The sequence below is a fragment of the Dendrobates tinctorius genome, unplaced genomic scaffold, assembly GCF_039654945.1.
Source record: "Dendrobates tinctorius isolate UK_male_01 unplaced genomic scaffold, ASM3965494v1 ptg000054l, whole genome shotgun sequence".
In the NCBI taxonomy this organism is placed as follows: domain Eukaryota; kingdom Metazoa; phylum Chordata; class Amphibia; order Anura; family Dendrobatidae; genus Dendrobates; species Dendrobates tinctorius.
Genome location: NW_027361722.1, coordinates 1,649,364 through 1,668,909, shown reverse-complemented (window position 1 = coordinate 1,668,909; position 19,546 = coordinate 1,649,364). Strand labels below are relative to the sequence as shown.

Here is a 19,546-nt window from a genome sequence, read left to right as displayed (position 1 = left end):
AGTTTCTTACAATGCTCTGCTGGAATTTTAGACCATTCTTCTTTGGCAAACTGCTCCAGGTCCCTGATATTAGAAGGGTGCCTTCTCCAAACTGCCATTTTTAGATCTCTCCACAGGTGTTCTATGGGATTCAGGTCTGGACTCATTGCTGGCCACCTTAGAAGTCTCCAGTGCTTTCTCTCAAACCATTTTGTAGTGCTTTTTGAAGTGTGTTTTGGGTCATTGTCCTGCTGGAAGACCCATGACCTCTGAGGGAGACCCAGCTTTCTCACACTGGGCCCTACATTATGCTGCAAAATTTGTTGGTAGTCTTCAGACTTCATAATTCCATGCACACGGTCAAGCAGTCCAGTGCCAGAGGCAGCAAAGCAACCCCAAAACATCAGGGAAACTCCGCCATGTTTGACTGTAGGGACCGTGTTTTTTCTTTGAATGCCTCTTTTTTTCTCCTGTAAACTCTATGTTGATGCCTTTGCCCAAAAAGCTCTACTTTTGTCTCATCTGACCAGAGAACATTCTTCCAAAACGTTTTAGGCTTTTTCAGGTAAGTTTTGGCAAACTCCAGCTTGACTTTTTTATGTCTCGGGGTAAGAAGTGGGGTCTTCCTGGGTCTCCTACCATACAGTCCCTTTTCATTCAGACGCCGACGGATAGTACGGGTTGACACTGTTGTACCCTCGGACTGCAGGGCAGCTTGAACTTGTTTGGATGTTAGTCGAGGCTCTTTATCCAACATCCGCACAATCTTGCGTTGAAATCTCTTGTCAATTTTTCTTTTCCGTCCACATCTAGGGAGGTTAGCCACAGTGCCATGGGCTTTACACTTCTTGATGACACTGCGCATGGTAGACACAGGAACATTCAGGTCTTTGGAGATGGACTTGTAGCCTTGAGATTGCTCATGCTTCCTCACAATTTGGTTTCTCAAGTCCTCAGACAGTTCTTTGGTCTTCTTTCTTTTCTCCATGCTCAATGTGGTACACACAAGGACACAGGACAGAGGTTGAGTCAACTTTAATCCATGTCACCTGGCTGCAAGTGTGATTTAGTTATTGCCAACACCTGTTAGGTGCCACAGGTAAGTTACAGGTGCTGTTAATTACACAAATTAGAGAAGCATCACAGGATTTTTCGAACAGTGCCAATACTTTTGTCCACCCTTTTTTTTATGTTTCGTGTGGAATTATATCCAATTTGGCTTTAGGACAATTCTTTTTGTGTTTTTTCATTTAAGACAAATTAAATGAAGATAATAATAACAAAGAATTTGTGTTTGCAATCATTTTCAGGAAGAAATTGAGTATTATCTGACAGAATTGCAGGGGTGTCAATACTTTTGGCCACAACTGTATAGTCGTACAGGGAGTGTGGGTGACAGCGGGGTCCACAGTGATCCTGGGGGGGTCATACACTGTAATCCACACCTATAGCTGTACACCAGGGAGTGGGGGTCACAGCGGGGTGCACAGTGCTACCGGGGGGGTCATACACTGAAATATACACATATAGCCATACAACAGAGAGTGGGGGTCACAGTGGGGTCCACAGTCCTCCCGTGGGGTCATACACTGTAATCTACACCTATAGCCGTACACCAGAGAGTTGGGGTCACAGCGGGGTCCACAGTGCTCCCGGGGAGGGGGGTCATACACTGTAATAGACCCATATGGCCATACACCAGAAAGTGGGGGGTCACAGCGGGGACCACAGTGATACCGGGGGGGTCATACACTGAAATATACACATATGGCCATACAACAGAGAGTGGGGGTCACAGCGGGGTCCACAGTCCTCCCGTGGGGTCATACACTGTAATGTACACCTATAGCCGTACACCAGAGCGTTGGGGTCCACAGTGCTCCCGGGGAGGGGGGATCATACACTATAATATACACCTATAGCCGTACACCAGAGAATGGGGGGTGACAGCGGGGTCCACAGTCCTACCGGGAGGAAAGGGGGGATCATACACTGTAATATACACTCATAGCCATACACAAGAGAGTCGGGGTCACAGCAGGGCCCACAGTGCTCGGGGGGGGTCATGCACTGTAATATATACCCAAGCTAAACACCATGGGGGGTGCATTATACGGTATAGAGGACCATGGGGGGTGCATTATACTGTATGGAGGACCATGGGGGTGTATTATACTGTATGGAGGACTATGGGGGGTGCATTATACTGTGTTGAGGATCATGAGGGTGCATTATATTGTATGGAGGACCATGGAGAATGCATTATATTGTATGGAGGACCATGGGGGGTGCATTATACTATATGGAGGATCATGGTGAGTGAATTATACTGTATGGATGACCATGGGGAGTGCATTATACTGTATGGAGGACCATGGGGGTGCATTATACTGTATGGAGGATCATGGTGAGTGCATTATACTGTATGGTTGACCATGGGGAGTGCATTATACAGTATGGAAGATCATGGGGGGTGCATTACACTGTATGGAGGACCATGGGGAATGCATTATATTGTATGGAGGACGATGGAGGGTGCATTATACTGTATGGAGGACAATGGAGGGTGCATTATACTGTATGGAGGCTCATGGGGGGTGCATTATACTGTGTGGATGACCATGGAGGGTGCATTATACTGTATGGAGGACCATGGAGGGTGCATTATACTGTGTGGATGACCATGGGGAGTGCACTATACTGTATGGAAGACCATGGAGGGTGCATTATACTGTATGGAGGATCATGGGGGGAGCATTATACTGTATGACCATGGGGGGTGCATTATATTGTATTGAGGATCATGGGGGGTACATTACACTATATGGAGGACCATGGGGAGTGCATTATGTTGTATGGAGGACCATGAAGGGTGCATTATACTGTATGGAGGATAATGGGGGGTGCATTATACTGTATGGAGGACCATGGGTGGTGCATTATACTGTATGGAGGACCATGGAGAATGCATTATATTGTATGGAAGACCAAGGGGGTGCATTATATTGTGTGAAGGACCATGGGGGTGCATTATATTTTATGGAGAACTATGCGGGGTGCATTACATTGTATGGAGGACAGTGGGGAAACATTATATTATATGGGAAACCATGGGGGGTGCATTATATTGTATGAAGGACCATGGAGAGTGCATTATATTGTCTGGAGGACCAAGGAGAGTGCATTATATTGTAAGGAGGACCATGGGTGGCACATTATACTGTATGGAGGACCAAGGAGAGTATATTATATTGTATGGAGAGTGCATTATATTGTATGGAGGACCATGGGTGGCGCATTATATTGTATGGAGGACCATGGAGAGTATATTATATTGTATGGAGGACCATAGGGAGTGCAATATATTGTATGGAGGACCATGGTGGTGCATTATATTGTAAGAAGGGCCATGGAGAGTGAATTATATTGTATGGAGGAACATGGGGGGTGCATTTTATTGTATGGAGGATCATGGGGGTGCATTATATTTAATGGAGGACCATCGAGAGTGCATTATACTATATGTATTATATATTGTACCATATGGAGGACCATATGGGGCTCATTATACTATGTGGGGCCATTATCATATTTGAAGGGCTATGTGGAGGGCATTATACTGTATGAAAGCAATTATACAGTATGAAGGTCTGTGTGGGGTCCATCATACTGTGTGGAGGGCTGTGTGGGGGCCATTATACTGTTTGGAGGGCTATTGGGGGCCATTATTCTGTATGTAGTTCCTTTATGAGATATGCTATTCTACGACCTTGACATTTTTTTTTTTTTTTTGGCGGGGGGGGGTGGGGTGGTGATGACAGGGGGTCCAATTAGAACCTTTGCTATGAGGCCCCATGATTTCTATGTACATCCCTGTAGAACAATGTACCACAGCTCAAGAGTCTGCTATAGCTTTCTGAAGGTCTTTTGCAGTCAAGTGGGGGTTCTGATTTGCCTCTCTAGCAATACAACAAGTAGCTCTCACTGAAATTTTGCTTGGTCTTCCAGACGTTATCTTGACCTCCACTATTCCTGGTAACTGCCAATTCTTAATTACATTTCCTGCTGAGGAAAGGACAACTTTAAAACTCTTTTCTATCTTCTTATGATCTTCTGCTTTGTGGGCCTCCACCATTTTCATTTTCAGAGTGCTAGGTAACTGGTTAAAAGAACCCATGGCTGCTGGTTTTTGGTACAAAGTTAGAGGAGGCTGGGTTTTTATAAAGCTGGGAAATTTGCATCTCCTGGTCTTTCCTAATGATGATGGTGACCGAGCCATAACCCTACCACGCTGATTAAGGTCTGAAACCTTGGTCAAAGTTATCTGAGCACACAAAGCTCCAAGGGTGCCTAAACTTCTGCATAGGCCCATTTTCCTTTTTGTAATTTTTAAAATGTAAAAAATGACTACATATATTTTTTTGCCTAAAATACAAAGGAAATGTGTCATCTGTTACTTTAAGCCTTGTAGAGATCATTTCATCTTCAAGTTGCTTAACTGGTCACAATAACAGTAATTTTGAGCAGGGGTGTACCAACTTTTACATACCCCTGTACATAACTATAACTGCACAGCAGGGGAGTGTGGGTCACAGCGGGGTCCACAGGGGTCCCATTCAGGGGGTTACACACTGTAATATATAATATACAGTTATAGTTGCACAGCAGGGGAGTGCGGGGCACAGCGGGGTCCACAGGGGTCCCACTTAGTGGGTCACACACTGTAATATACAGCTATACCTGCACAGCAGGAGAGTGAGGCTCACATCAGGGTGAACGAACTCCCACTCAGGGGGTCACACACTGTAATATACAGCTATACCTGCACAGCAGGAGAGTGAGGCTCACATCAGGGTGAACGAACTCCCACTCAGGGGGTCACACACTGTAATATACAGCTATACCTGCACAGCAGGACAGTGAGGCTCACATCAGGGTGAACCCACTCAGGGGGTCCCACTCAGGGGGTTACACACTGTAATATATAATATACAGTTATAGCTGCACAGCAGGGGAGTGTGGGTCACAGCGGGGTCCACAGGGGTCCCACTCAGGGGGTTACACACTGTAATATATAATATACAGTTATAGCTGCACAGCAGGGGAGTGCGGGGCACAGCGGGGTCCCACTTAGTGGGTCACACACCGTAATATACAGCTATACCTGCACAGCAGGAAAGTGAGGCTCACAAAAGGGTGGACCCACTCCCACTCAGGGGGTCCCACTCAGGGGGTCACACACTGTAAAATACAGCTATAGCTCCACAGCAGGGGAGTGCAGGGCACAGCGGGGTCTACAGTCCGCTCAGGGTTCTGATCACCTTATCCTCGGGGCCTCTTCTAAAAGAAAGGCATTCTCTAGTGTAGAGTATCCCTATATTACAATACTGTGCGGCGTCACTGACTGCAGACAATACTGTGGAGTCTACGGTTCGTCCATTAATGCCAAAATATAAAATATAGTCCCTTCATAAGAACACTACAAATGAGAATCTGTTCCAGAATGAGGGGCACAGACATCACTCTCTGCAGAAGATATATGGCTTCATTATGACAGATGAACCTCTGACGAGCGGAGGAGAGACACAAAGAAAAGCCAGTATCACATTAGATTCCAATAATCCGGCCCCCGAGGGATCAGGACGTAGCGAGGACAGAAGATTCCTGGATATTTCATCTGCTTCTATTATCCATGGACAGTAACACTTTACACATGAATAGATTTAGTCTCACTATGAAAATACAAGTGGTTTCTATTCTTCAGTGTGGGGCAGTAGTGGGTACTGTGCGATGTCAGTGTGGGGCAGTAGTGGGTACTGTGCGATGTCAGTGTAGGGCAGTAGTGGGTACTGTGCGGTGTCAGTGTGATCACAGCAGTGGGTACTGTGCGGTGTCAATGTGGGAACAACAGTGGGTACTGTGCGATGTCAGTGTGGGAACAACAGTGGGTACTGTGCGGTGTCAGTGTGGGGCAGTAGTGGGTACTGTGCGGTGTCAGTGTGATCACAGCAGTGGGTAGTGTGCGGTGTCAGTGTGGGCACAGCAGTGGGTACTGTACAGTGTCAGTGTGGGCACAGCAGTGGGTACTGTGCAGTGTCAGTGTGGGCACAGCAGTGGGTACTGTGCGGTGTCAGTGTGGGCACAGCAGTAAGTACTGCGTGGTGTCAGTGTGGGCGCACATGCAGTAGTGGGTACTGTGCAGTGTCAGTGTGGGTGCAGCCTGCAGTAGTGGGTATTGTGTGGTGTCAGTGTGGGGACAGCAGTAGGTACTGCGTGGTGTCAGTGTGGGCGCAGCATGCAGTAGTGGGTACTGTGCAGTGTCAGTGTGGGTGCAGGCGTGCAGCCTGCAGTAGTGGGTATTGTGCGGTGTCAGTGTGGGCACAGCAGTAGGTGCGTGGTGTCAGTGTGGGCGCAGCCTGCAGTAGTGGGTATTGTGTGGTGTCAGTGTGGGCACAGCAGTAGGTACTGCGTGGTGTCAGTGTGGGCGCAGCCTGCAGTAGTGGGTACTGTGCAGTGTCAGTGTGGGTGCAGGCGTGCAGCCTGCACTAGTGGGTATTGTGCGGTGTCAGTGTGGGCACAGCAGTAGGTACTGCATGGTGTCAGTGTGGGCACAGCCTGCAGTAGTGGGTATTGTGCGGTGTCAGTGTGGGCACAGCAGTAGGTAATGCGTGGTGTCAGTGTGGGTGCAGCCTGCAGTAGTGGGTATTGTGCGCTGTCAGTGTGGGCACAGCAGTAGGTACTGCGTGGTGTCAGTGTGGGTGCAGCCTGCAGTAGTGGGTATTGTGCGGTGTCAGTGTGGGCACAGCAGTAGGTACTGCATGGTGTCAGTGTGGGCACAGCCTGCAGTAGTGGGTATTGTGCGGTGTCAGTGTGGGCACAGCAGTAGGTAATGCGTGGTGTCTGTGTGGGTGCAGCCTGCAGTAGTGGGTATTGTGCGGTGTCAGTGTGGGCACAGCAGTAGGTAATGCGTGGTGTCAGTGTGGGTGCAGCCTGCAGTAGTGGGTATTGTGCGGTGTCAGTGTGGGCACAGCAGTAGGTACTGCATGGTGTCAGTGTGGGCACAGCCTGCAGTAGTGGGTATTGTGTGGTGTCAGTGAGGGCACAGCAGTAGGTACTGCGTGGTGTCAGTGTGGGCGCAGCATGCAGTAGTGGGTACTGTGCAGTGTCAGTGTGGGTGCAGGCGTGCAGCCTGCACTAGTGGGTATTGTGTGGTGTCAGTGTGGGTGCAGCCTGCAGTAGTGGGTATTGTGCGGTGTCAGTGTGGGCGCAGGCGTGCAGCCTGCAGCAGTAGGTACTGCATGGTGTCAGTGTGGGCACAGCCTGCAGTAGTGGGTATTGTGTGGTGTCAGTGTGGGCGCAGTTTGCAGTAGTAGGTATTGTGCAGTGTCAGTGTGGGGCAGTGGTGGGTACTGTGTGTGTCACAGACATCACTCTCTGCAGAAGATATATGGCTTCATTATGACAGATGAGCCTCTGACGAGCGGAGGAGACACAAAGAAAAGCCAGTATCACATTAGATTCCAATAATCCGGCCCCCGAGGGATCAGGACGTAGCGAGGACAGAAGATTCCTGGATATTTCACCTGCTTCTATTATCCATGGACAGTAACACTTTACACGTGAATAGATTTAGTCTCACTATGAAAATACAAGTGGTTTCTATTCTTCAGTGTGGGGCAGTAGTGGGTACTGTGCGGTGTCAGTGTGGGCACAACAGTGGGTACTGTGCGGTGTCAGTGTGGGCGCAGTACTGGCTACTGTGCGGTGTCAGTGTGGGCACAGCAGTGGGTACTGAGTGGTGTCAGTGTGGGCGCAGCCTGAAGTAGTGGGTACTGCGTGGTGTCAGTGTGGGCGCAGCCTGAAGTAGTGGGTACTGCGTGGTGTCAGTGTGGGCGCAGCCTGCAGTAGTGGGTACTGCGTGGTGTCAGTGTGGGCACAGCCTGCTGTAGTGGGTATTGTGCGGTGTCAGTGTGGGCACAGCAGTAGGCACTGCATGGTGACAGTGTGGGCGCAGTACTGGCTACTGTGCGGTGTCAGTGTGGGCACAGCAGTAGGTACTGCGTGGCGTCAGTGTGGGCTTAGTCTGCAGTAGTGGGTACTGTACGGTGTCAGTATGGGCGCAGTCTGCAGTAGTGGGTATTGTGTGGTGTCAGTGTGGGGCAGTAGTGGGTACTGTGCGGTGTCAGTGTGGGCGCAGTACTTGCTACTGTGCGGTGTCAGTGTGGGCACAGCAGTGGGTACTGAATGGTGTCAGTGTGGGCGCAGCCTGCAGTAGTGGGTATTGTGTGGTGTCAGTGTGGGCACAGCAGTAGGTACTGCGTGGTGTCAGTATGGGCACAGCCTGCAGTAGTGAGTATTGTGCGGTGTCAGTGTGGGCTTAGTCTGCAGTAGTGGGTACCGTGCGGTGTCAGTGTGGGCGCAGTCTGAGGTAATGGGTATTGTGTGGTGTCAGTGTGGGCACAGCAGTAGGTACTGTGTGGTGTCAGTGTGGGCACAGCCTGCAGTAGTGGGTATTGTGCTGTGTCAGTGTGGGCACAGCAGAAGGCACTGTGCGGTGTCAGTGTGGGCTTAGTCTGCAGTAGTGGGTATTGTGAGGTGTCAGTGTGGGCTTAGTCTGCAGTAGTGGGTACCGTGCGGTGTCAGTGTGGGCGCAGTCTGCAGTAGTGGGTATTGTGTGGTGTCAGTGTGGGGCAGTAGTGGGTACTGTGCGGTGTCAGTGTGGGCGCAGTACTTGCTACTGTGCGGTGTCAGTGTGGGCACAGCAGTGGGTACTGAATGGTGTCAGTGTGGGCGCAGCCTGCAGTAGTGGGTATTGTGTGGTGTCAGTGTGAGCACAGCAGTAGGTACTGTGTGGTGTCAGTATGGGCACAGCCTGCAGTAGTGGGTATTGTGCGGTGTCAGTGTGGGCTTAGTCTGCAGTAGTGGGTACCGTGCGGTGTCAGTGTGGGCGCAGTCTGCAGTAATGGGTATTGTGTGGTGTCAGTGTGGGCACAGCAGTAGGTACTGCGTGGTGTCAGTGTGGGCACAGCCTGCAGTAGTGGGTATTGTGCTGTGTCAGTGTGGGCACAGCAGAAGGCACTGTGCGGTGTCAGTGTGGGCTTAGTCTGCAGTAGTGGGTATTGTGCGGTGTCAGTGTGGGCTTAGTCTGCAGTAGTGGGTACGTGCGGTGTCAGTGTGGGCGTAGTCTGCAGTAGTGAGAATCAGGCTAAGTGCAGACGTACTTTTTTGCCCTGCGGATTTTTCCGCGCAGAATTGAAGAAATCCGCAGCTCTAATGACCTGCATTTTTCCTGCGGATTTCTTCCTTTTTTCTTGCAGTTTTCCCCTGCGGATTTCCCCCTGCGGATTTGGAGAATGGAGCAGGTGGAAAACCGCACAAAAGTGACATGCTGCATATTTTGAACCACAAGAAAACCGCACGGAAAAATCCGCAGCGTCTGCACAGTGTTTTTTTTTCTTCTATTGACTAACATGCTACTGTACATCACAATGCGGATATGCAGACCTGAACACTTTCTTCTGAGTCCATACATTGCTCTGCTCGCTCTCGGAGATGGTAGGACGCTTCTGCCTTGTTTTCACATTGACTAGTGCGGACTAAGATCACGGACCCTTACTGCATCAAAACTACTAAACTGTGGCTACAACATATCAAAACAAAAAAAAGTGAACATTTCCTTTTTGCAGGAGTTCTTCAGGGGTGAATCACAGACCTGCTCAGTGAAGCTGGTGAGTAATGACGATCGCCGATGCTCACCAGTATATGGGGGTCATGGAGAAAACAGCTGACAGCAGTGATAGGAGCCACATTGCTACCATCAAGTGGTGCAGGGCACATCCGTGAATCATCATTGTGGGACATACAGGCCATAATGTCACAATGTGCCCGTAGACTGAGCAAAAGCAAAATATACAGTATATATCCATATCCAGAGGGTGAAGGGGCCACAAATCTGTCCAATTCTGGGGTATCAGCTCAGCGGCCGGCAATACAGGACCCCGATCACAGCCACCCGCCCACAGAAGTGACCGTGTACATAACGCCTTGTGACAACCATCCTGAGTAGTAGAAGCCTTACCTCCACATGGGACGCACCAGGTAAAAGGATACATGCGCACTCCTCCGCTCCGGGTACCGATCGCCAAAATCTTCTGCACCGGGTCAAATGCTAAAGCCGTGGGTTGATATGGAAAACCATGTCGCATCGTCTGCAAGACAGGACAAGAGGCATTCATATAGTGGGTGAGACGCAGGCCGGGCTCGGAAGGTACAGATCATGGTATAATACCGTATCAAAAGAAAATCCCCCGACACCTGCACGCAGCAGAATACAGTCACCTCTGGGTACGGCAGGTGACCGCTGCACCAATCATTGTTTACAACAGCAATCCCACCACGTATCGACATGTGATCACTGAGAAAATCATCCTCCACAGCAGCGACCCCAGTACATATAAGCATGCAACCACTGCGCCAATCATCCTCCACAGCAGCGACTCCAGTACATAAAAGCATGCAACCACTGCGCCAATCATCCTCCACAGCAGCTACCCCAGTACATAAAAGCATGCAACCACTGCGCCAATCATCCTCCACAGCAGCGACCCCAGTACATACAAGCATGCAACCACTGCGCCAATCATCCTCCACAGCAGCTACCCCAGTACATATCAGCATGCGACCACTGCGCCAATCATCCTCCACAGCAGCGACCCCAGTACATACAAGCATGCAACCACTGCGCCAATCATCCTCCACAGCAGCGACCCCAGTACATATAAGCATGCAACCACTGCGCCAATCATCCTCCACAGCAGCGACTCCAGTACATAAAAACATGCAACCACTGCGCCAATCATCCTCCACAGCAGCGACCCCAGTACATAAAAACATGCAACCACTGCGCCAATCATCCTCCAGAGCAGCTACCCCAGTACATATCAGCATGCAACCACTGCGCCAATCATCCTCCACAGCAGCGACCCCAGTACATAAAAGCATGCAACCACTGCACCAATCATCCTCCACAGCAGCGACCCCAGTACATAAAAGCATGCAACCACTGCACCAATCATCCTCCACAGCAGCGACACCAGTACATAAAAGCATGCAACCACTGCGCCAATCATCCTCCACAGCAGCTACCCCAGTACATAAAAGCATGCAACCACTGCGCCAATCATCCTCCACAGCAGCGACTCCAGTACATAAAAGCATGCAACCACTGCGCCAATCATCCTCCACAGGAGCGACCCCAGTACATATAAGCATGCAACCACTGCGACAATCATCCTCCACATCAGTGATACCAGTACATACAAGCATGTGACCGCTGCGCCAATCATTGTTTACAACAGCAATACCACCACGTATCGACATGTTATCACTGAGAAAATCATCCTTCACAGCAGCGACCCCAGTACATAAAAGCATGCAACCACTGCGCCAATCATCCTCCACAGCAGCGACTCCAGTACATAAAAACATGCAACCACTGCGCCAATCATCCTCCACAGCAGCGACTCCAGTACATAAAAGCATGCAACCACTGCGCCAATCATCCTCCACAGCTGTGACCACAGTACATAAAAACATGCAACCACTGCGCCAATCATCCTCCAGAGCCGTGACTCCAGTACATAAAAGCATGCGACCACTGCGCCAATCATCCTCCACAGCAGCGACCCCAGTACATAAAAGCATGCGACCACTGCACCAATCATCCTCCACAGCAGCTACCCCAGTACATAAATGCATGCAACCACTGCGCCAATCATCCTCCACAGCAGTGACCCCAGTACATATCAGCATGCGACCACTGCGCCAATCATCCTCCACAGCAGCGACCCCAGTACATAAAAGCATGCAACCACTGCACCAATCATCCTCCACAACAGTGACCCCAGTACATATAAGCATGCAACCACTGCGCCAATCATCCTCCAGAGCAGTGACCCCAGTACATACAAGTATGCAACCACTGCGCTAATCATCCTCCACAGCAGTGACCCCAGTACATATAAGCATGCAACCACTGCGCTAATCGTCCTCCACAGCAGTGACCCCAGTACATATAAGCATGCAACCACTGCGCCAATCATCCTCCAGAGCAGTGACCCCAGTACATACAAGCATGCAACCACTGCGCCAATCATCCTCCACAGCAGCGACCCCAGTACATAAAAGCATGCAACCACTGCGCTAATCATCCTCCACAGCAGCGACTCCAGCACATATAAGCATGCCAGCACTGCGCCAATCATCCTCCACAGCAGTGACCCCAGTACATATAAGCATGCAACCACTGCGTCAATCATCCTCCACAGCAGTGACCCCAGTACATATAAGCATGCGACCACTGCGCCAATCATCCTCCACAGCAGCGACCCAGTACATATAAGCATGCAACCACTGCGCCAATCATACTCCACAGCAGCGACGCCAGTACATAAGCATGCGACCACTGAGCCAATCATCCTCCACAGCAGTGACCCCAGTACATATAAGCATGCAACCACTGTGCCAATTAACCTCCACACCAGTGATACCAGTACATACAAGCATGTGACCGCTGCGCCAATCATTCTTCACAACAGCGATCCCAGCACGTAATAGCATGTAACCGCTGAGAAAATCATTCTTCACAGCAGAAAGCCAGTACATAAAAGCATGCGCCCACTGCGCCAATCATCCCCCACAGCAGTGATCCCAGTACATACAAGCACGTGACCGCTGCGCCAATCATTGTTCACAACAGCGATGTCAGCACGTATTGGCATGTGATCGCTCCAGACAGTGTGGTCACACACATACCGAGTAGTGTGGAGTGATATCAGTTTGTACATGAGCTGATTTTCCATGTTTAATCGACAAACTAGGGACGAAAACACACATGATAACTGGACTCTAGGGTTCACCTGAGGAACCACACCAGGACCATCATAATAGGACTCATGGACACCAAAGAAGGAAGCCCCTCACTCAGGACCCCTCCATATGCTCAGAGGGACTCTGTATAATACAAGATGAAACTCAGGATCAGTAATGTAATGTATGTACACAGTGACTGCACCAGCAGAATAGTGAGTGCAGCTCTGGGGTATAATACAGGATGTAACTCAGGATCAGTAATGTAATGTATGTACACAGTGACTGCACCAGCAGAATAGTGAGTGCAGCTCTGGAGTATAATACAGGATGTAACTCGGGATCAGTAATGTAATGTATGTACACAGTGACTGCACCAGCAGAATAGTGAGTGCAGCTCTGGAGTATAATACAGGATGTAACTCAGGATCAATAATGTATGTACCCAGTGACTGGACCAGCAGAATAGTGAGTGCAGCTCTGGGGTATAATACAGGATGTAACTCAGGATCAGTAATGTAATGTATGTACACAGTGACTGCACCAGCAGAATAGTGAGTGCAGCTCTGGAGTATAATACAGGATGTAACTAAGGATCAGTAATGTAATGTATGTACATAGTGACTGCACCAGCAGAATAGTGAGTGCAACTCTGGGGTATAATAAAGGATGTAACTCCCAAGTGTGCCTTCAGAATTTCCATCTTGGTGATGATTTACCAAAGGAGGAAAAGACCACCAAGCCAAAGCTACAGGAAGCCCCCCTCCCTGTACCCCCTCAGTAGGCTACAGGGTCAGCTCTCTGTATAAGCCCCGTTGCCCAGCCCGAGTTCTGCTGTGAATCCGGTGCAAAGGCGCGGGGATAGTATAGAGCACGGCAGTGAGGCGAAGAGCTCCGTCTCTGCTTGTAGTAGCAAGGACGTAGGAGCAGGTGCATCAGCCGAGAGGTTGGACAGTGAGGGCGGCCCGGAGGCAGGGAAACAGTCAGGCCACGATACTGTGGTGCGCGCCTCAGTGGGAGGGGGGAGCGGCCCAGTGTTGGGGACAGCTCCGGTAGCCTCGGCGCCCCTGAATACAGTTGTCACTGATCACTTAGCTGAGAGGTGGCGGAAGTGTGAGGGGGTTTTCAGGGTTGAAAGTTCCAGTCCTCCTAAAGTCCTATTCTGTGTTGGCGCCACTGGTCAGCAAGATCCTGATATAAAGGATCAGCGGTGCCTCACAGCGGCAAAAGATCAGCAGTGTCTGATGTTGAGGTGGAGTTCTCCGACCACTGTTTAATTTTGCTTTCTCTGAATGTTATGGAGACCCTCCGGATGGGAAGAGGTTTTTGGAGGCTCAATTCGTCTCTCTTGGAAGAAACGGAAATAAGACAGTCCTTTGAGGATTTTCTTTAGAGCCAGGTACCCTTACTGGATCTTTGTAGTAGTAAGTAAGAGTGGTTTTTGAGAGAAATTACGGGACGTACCGCTCGCCCGACCCTTACAGAAACTGCAAGATGTCAGTGAATAGTAGAGTAGTTACAGGATTGGTCAACATTACGGGGTCCCTGAGGCGATCGAGATCAGGGATCCTGGAGGTTGTCAGACCCTTTTACTCGCACCTCTTGGGGAAGAGGGATCTTGATTGAGATGAGATGTTGGCTTTCTTGGCTGAAGCCGTCCCCGAACCAGGGGTAGACCCCTCTCTTGAAGTTTTGACAGAGACGATCAGGGAAGAGGAAGTTAAGTTGGCGATTGAAGGGCTTGCCCAAAAAAAAAAAAAAAAAAAAATCGCCCGATCCAGATGGCTTAACATCTGAGTTTTATAAGGCCTTTAAGGACGCTTTGGTTCCCCTCTTGACTGAGGTATTCAATGAGTGTCTTTCCTCGGCCACTCTGCCAAAGTCAATGAGGTCTGCCCTGATCATATTGCCAAAGGGTAAGGACCCATCGTGTATTGAGAATTGGCGTCCCATAGCGCTTCTCAATGCAGACAGGAAGGTTCTGGCAAAGGTGCTGTTTAATCGGCTGGTGAAATTTGCACCCCGACTCCTTTCGGAGGCCCAGCATTGCTCTGTTCCAGGTCGAAGCACATTTAGTGCTGTGCTCGGTGTCCGGGAGACGGTGGAGCAGGGTAGGACTGGTCACTGGAAGGGGTACATGCTGTCCCTGGACCAGGCAAAAGCATTTGATCTGGTTAATCATGAGTACCTCTGGTCTGTCCTTCTGAGATATGGCCTGCCAGGGGGGATAGACCTTGTACGGTGGGGCAGAGAGTTTAAGGCTTTGGAACGGTTGGATTGGCAGCTCGTTTGAGGTTGGATCTGGTGTTCGCCAGGGTTGTTCCTTGAGCCCGCTGCTGTACTTATTTGCGATTGACCCATTTCTTTGGAGGGTGGAGCGTGGACCGTTGGCCAAAATCGTGATGGACCGGGAAGCACCGGAAGCCACTGAGGGTGGTGGCATATGCCAATGATGTCACTGTTTTTGTTTCCTCTCACGAGGAGGCGGAGTGGTTATGTCAGAGGTAGCTCGCTACTCGGAGGCATCCGGGTCCAAGATCAACCAGGATAAGTGTGAGAGTCTCTGGCTGAGAGGAGATCCTGGTTTTGATCTCCCGGACACCGCTCCAGGACCCAAAGTCTCTGTAAAAGTCCTTGGCATCGAATTTGGACAGAGGGATTACCCAGACAAAATTGGGACCGCAGGCAAGAGATCAAAACTCAGAAGGTGAACCAATTTAAGGTTTGGTCTTTGACCCTAAGGGAAAGGGTAAACCTGATCAAAAAGTATCTGCTCCCTTTACTGATTTATCTGGGTAGTGTGTACATCTTGCCGGAGTCTCTCTGGACTCCGGTCTACAGTTTGTTCTTTCAACTGCTATGGGGGAATAGACTGAACCTGGTCAAGAGGGAGGTTCCTTACTGTACGAGGAGACTAGGAGGGTTGGGTATGGTCAACCCTGTGGTATTCCTTGTATATACCTTCATTAAGATGAATATTGCAAACCTCTGGAAAGAGAGGGCTCCTCCGTGGGTATTCTCCTGTAGGGGATGGTTTCAGCCTATCTTCCAGGAATGGGAGACAGGAGGGCAAGTGATGGATCTTCGCACACCTCATGGACATCTTCCGGCTTATGCTACCTTGGTTCTGAAGGTAAATCACCAGTGGGGTCTGTGAATGTGGGAGATCACAATTCTGACAAAAGGGTCCTGTTGACCCATTTTCAGAGGCCTCTAGTACTCAGTCGGAATCTTGGGGTGGGTTTGCATCTTCTGAATTCTATCTGGATCCCCTAGAAGTTTTGGGACTTGGTTGGCGCTGCTTCCATGGGAAACTGTGTGTGAGAGACAATCTGAAGTGTAGAAGCTCTGAGGACAGGAACTGTCCTTGGGCTCATTGTGGACCATTTCCTGCTTCGTTGTCCCTTTAATACAGAGGTGTACAACAGGGTGGGTGCCTCCATTGGCTGGTCTCGGCTGGCCCGACTCTCTTATGCAGAATGGGTCTATGGAGCATTCGGAGACCTTGGTGGTCAGGACTGCAGCGCCTTATTTCTAGTTAGCACAGTGTTTAGTGATGACATGTGGAACGTACGGTGCTTATCGACGCAACAGAAAATTCTCCCAGTGAAAGTTGTTTTTAGGACCATACTCGGTGACCTGGTGAAGGTGTGCTCTCAGGAGTATAAGAGACTGGGCACAAGTAGGGCTGTTCTCCTCTGGAGGGGCTTTTCTTTTAGTGTGCCCTAGTCTGGTCATCTCCTTTCCTGGTGGTGGGCTGCTGTTTTAATCAGTGTACAGTGATGTAGAGCTTTGTGATTTGTGGTTATTGTAGTGTTTATTTCTGTATATATTGTATATAGGGATATAGATTTGGGTGGTGTTAGTTTGTGTGGTGGGAAAAGGGAGGAGGTGGGTTCATCTTGTAGGACTATAGGACACTGGGGTGTTTGGGTGAAAAATTGGTACTATCCGATCTGGCCTATGGACATGGACTAAGGCATGACAGCAGGACCAGTGCGAGGGTTGGGAATGGAGGGCTTAAGTGTTGGGTGCTTAATTTAGTCTTGAATATATTTGTATAGTTTGTGTTTGATTTTACTTTATCTTTTGTTTATGGTTATTATTTTCTTTGGTGGCCGGACCAGAAGTCGGAGGTGTAAGTTATTATTAGTTATTTTTCTGCATATATGTATAATATGTGTGAGAGGAGAGATTGAGCGGCCGGACCAGTGTTCAGTATACGGATTATTTTCTGGTTGATATTCTTGCTATTTCTGTTATTATTATTGTTATGTTTTTCATTTTTATAATAAAAGATCTACAGGATGTAACTCAGGATCAGTGCAATATGTGGATAGACAATTTATAACCAAGTGTGATTATCTGTTGTCCTACAGATGGGAATCATTGTCATCTGTGCAGTCAAGATGGGAAGAGCTGCCATGACCACACATACATCCAGATATTAATAATCCATTTACTGCCACTTAAAGGGAAAGATTTGCATTCAAATAACTAAAAAATTGAAAAGTTGACGAGGTGCAGAAATGCTACGTCCTGATTTATGTTTATTCCCATAGTCCTAGTTTAAAATTGGCTGAGTCACTTCAGTGATACATTAGTAACATATTCTTCAATGGTATGGTGCCATAAAAGAAGGAAGTGAGAAGATTTAAATTTAAAACATATATATTGTTATTTATAAATAAGTAAAATACGTGATGCAAAAGACAAAAGACAAAGGGGGAACCTCCAAATGCAGGGGGAGACTGTGCCCAGCACTAGTTCATCAACTTGTTGACATATCAGCACAATGTTGTAGGTATGGCTAAATTAATCCTGTTGATAAAAAGGAATATAGATAAACAAGCTAAATAGCTAAAGTGCACAGTGCAAGTATATAGCAGCAAGTACAGAAATTGAATGAAGTACAAAAAACGTCTAGATGCCCTTAAAGGAATAAATGAGGCGGTTATATTATGTCACCAGTAGTGCAAGACAACGTTTGCTATTCAATACTGGGGCGTGAGCATTGATATACCACCATGATAAATGTGGGAGAAAAGAAGAGGCATAGTATACTAGAAGGTTACCTGGCTGCTGCGGATGAAAATAACGCACAACTGTGCACAGGGGATGGTGTGCCGGGGCTGCTCCCTCATGCCCGACGAGCGCCGCTTCGCAGATGCTTCTTCACAAAAAGTTGATGAACTAGTGCTGGGCACAGTCTCTCCCTGCATTTGGAGGTTCCCCCTTTGTCTTGTCTTTTACATCACATATTTTACTTATTTATAAATATATACCGTATGTTTTAAACTTAAGGCTGTGTGCCCACGATGCGATTTTTAAGCGTTTTTGCCGCGATTTTCGGCGCGAAAACGCTGTGAAAACATTTAAAAATCGTGTACAGAACACTCCCTATGCATTCCTATGGCATTCCGCACATGCTGTGCTAATGCTGCGCTTTTTTCCGCGGCGGAATCGCATCGCGGAAAAAATTGCAGCATGATCATTCTTTTGTGCGGAATCGCAAAGAATTGCCGCAAATCCGCACCCATAGGAATGCATGAGAATCGCTTACTTCCCGCATGTGGCTATGCCCACCATGCAGGAAGCTAAGCGTCTCATGTGCGGTTGGTACCCACGGTGTGGAGGAGAGGAGACTGTCCTCCAGGCCCTGGGTACCATACCCCTGTAAAAAAAAGAATAAAAAATAAAAAATCGGGGTATATTTACCTTCCGACGTCCCTCGCTGCATTCCCGGCCTAAGCGTTCCCAGTAATGCCTTGCGGCACGGTCCAGTGATGACGTAGTCTCGCGTGACTCTAGCGGTCTCATGAGATCGCTATAGCAACGCGAGACTACGTCATCACAGGTCTCGCAAGGCATTACTGGGAACGCTGAGGCCGGGATGGCAGCGCCGGACGCCGGAAGGTAAATATACCCCGATTTTTTATCATTTTTAACATTTTATCTTTTACTATTGATGCTGCATAGGCGGCCTCAATAATAAAAAGCTGCTCACACTTGTCAAACACTATGTTTGACGAGTGTGACCAACCTGTCAATCACATTCCAAGTGATGCTTCAAATCACTTGGAAAGTGCTTGAGAAAATCGCGGCAAAATCGCAAACAGAATCGAGGTGAAATAGTGCGGAAAAAAACGCGCGATTTCTGGGAAGGAGACCGGTTTTCATTGTGCGTTTTAAAACGCAACGTGGGCACATAACCTCAATCTTCTCACTTCCTTCTTTTATGGCACCATACCATTCAAGAATATGTTATTAATTAGTCCTGATTTATGTGCAGCTGAAATAATTCCTTATTGATTTATTACATTGATTTTGATGAATATTTCTCAATAATGGCCGCGCAGCGCTCTCACAGAGGACACCTGGCTAAAATGTGAAGACACTGGACATTCATCATGTCTGGAAATGTTAGTGAATGTCTTCCCACCTCTCGCTGTCTCATATTGCTGTGGTTGCGAATACAAGACTATTACCACCACCGATTGCCAGGGCTCAATCAATATCTCAGAAATACATTTAGGAAAAGTTGGGTAATTCGATGCATATTCCCTATTGAAAGGATACTCTCAAGAATACTAAATCATGCAACTGAGGACGACCAGAGAGTCATTTTGAGTCCTAAAAAATTCATAATACTCAATCATATGTCACAAAAGACCAAGGTATCAATATCTTTATTTCATAA

General features: G+C 48.6%; 1 protein-coding gene across 8 annotated transcripts in view; it reads right to left on the bottom strand.

Annotated features, from left to right (window-relative positions):
• STXBP5L (syntaxin binding protein 5L) overlaps nt 1-19,546 on the bottom strand; it is a 340,555-nt gene that overhangs the window by 278,677 nt on the left and 42,332 nt on the right. For all 8 annotated transcript variants that reach the window (XM_073576992.1, XM_073576994.1, XM_073576997.1 and 5 more), the window contains exon 2: nt 10,090-10,187. In XM_073576992.1, coding sequence (XP_073433093.1) covers nt 10,090-10,187 — 98 coding nt within the window. The remainder of the gene's footprint in view (nt 1-10,089; nt 10,188-19,546) is intronic.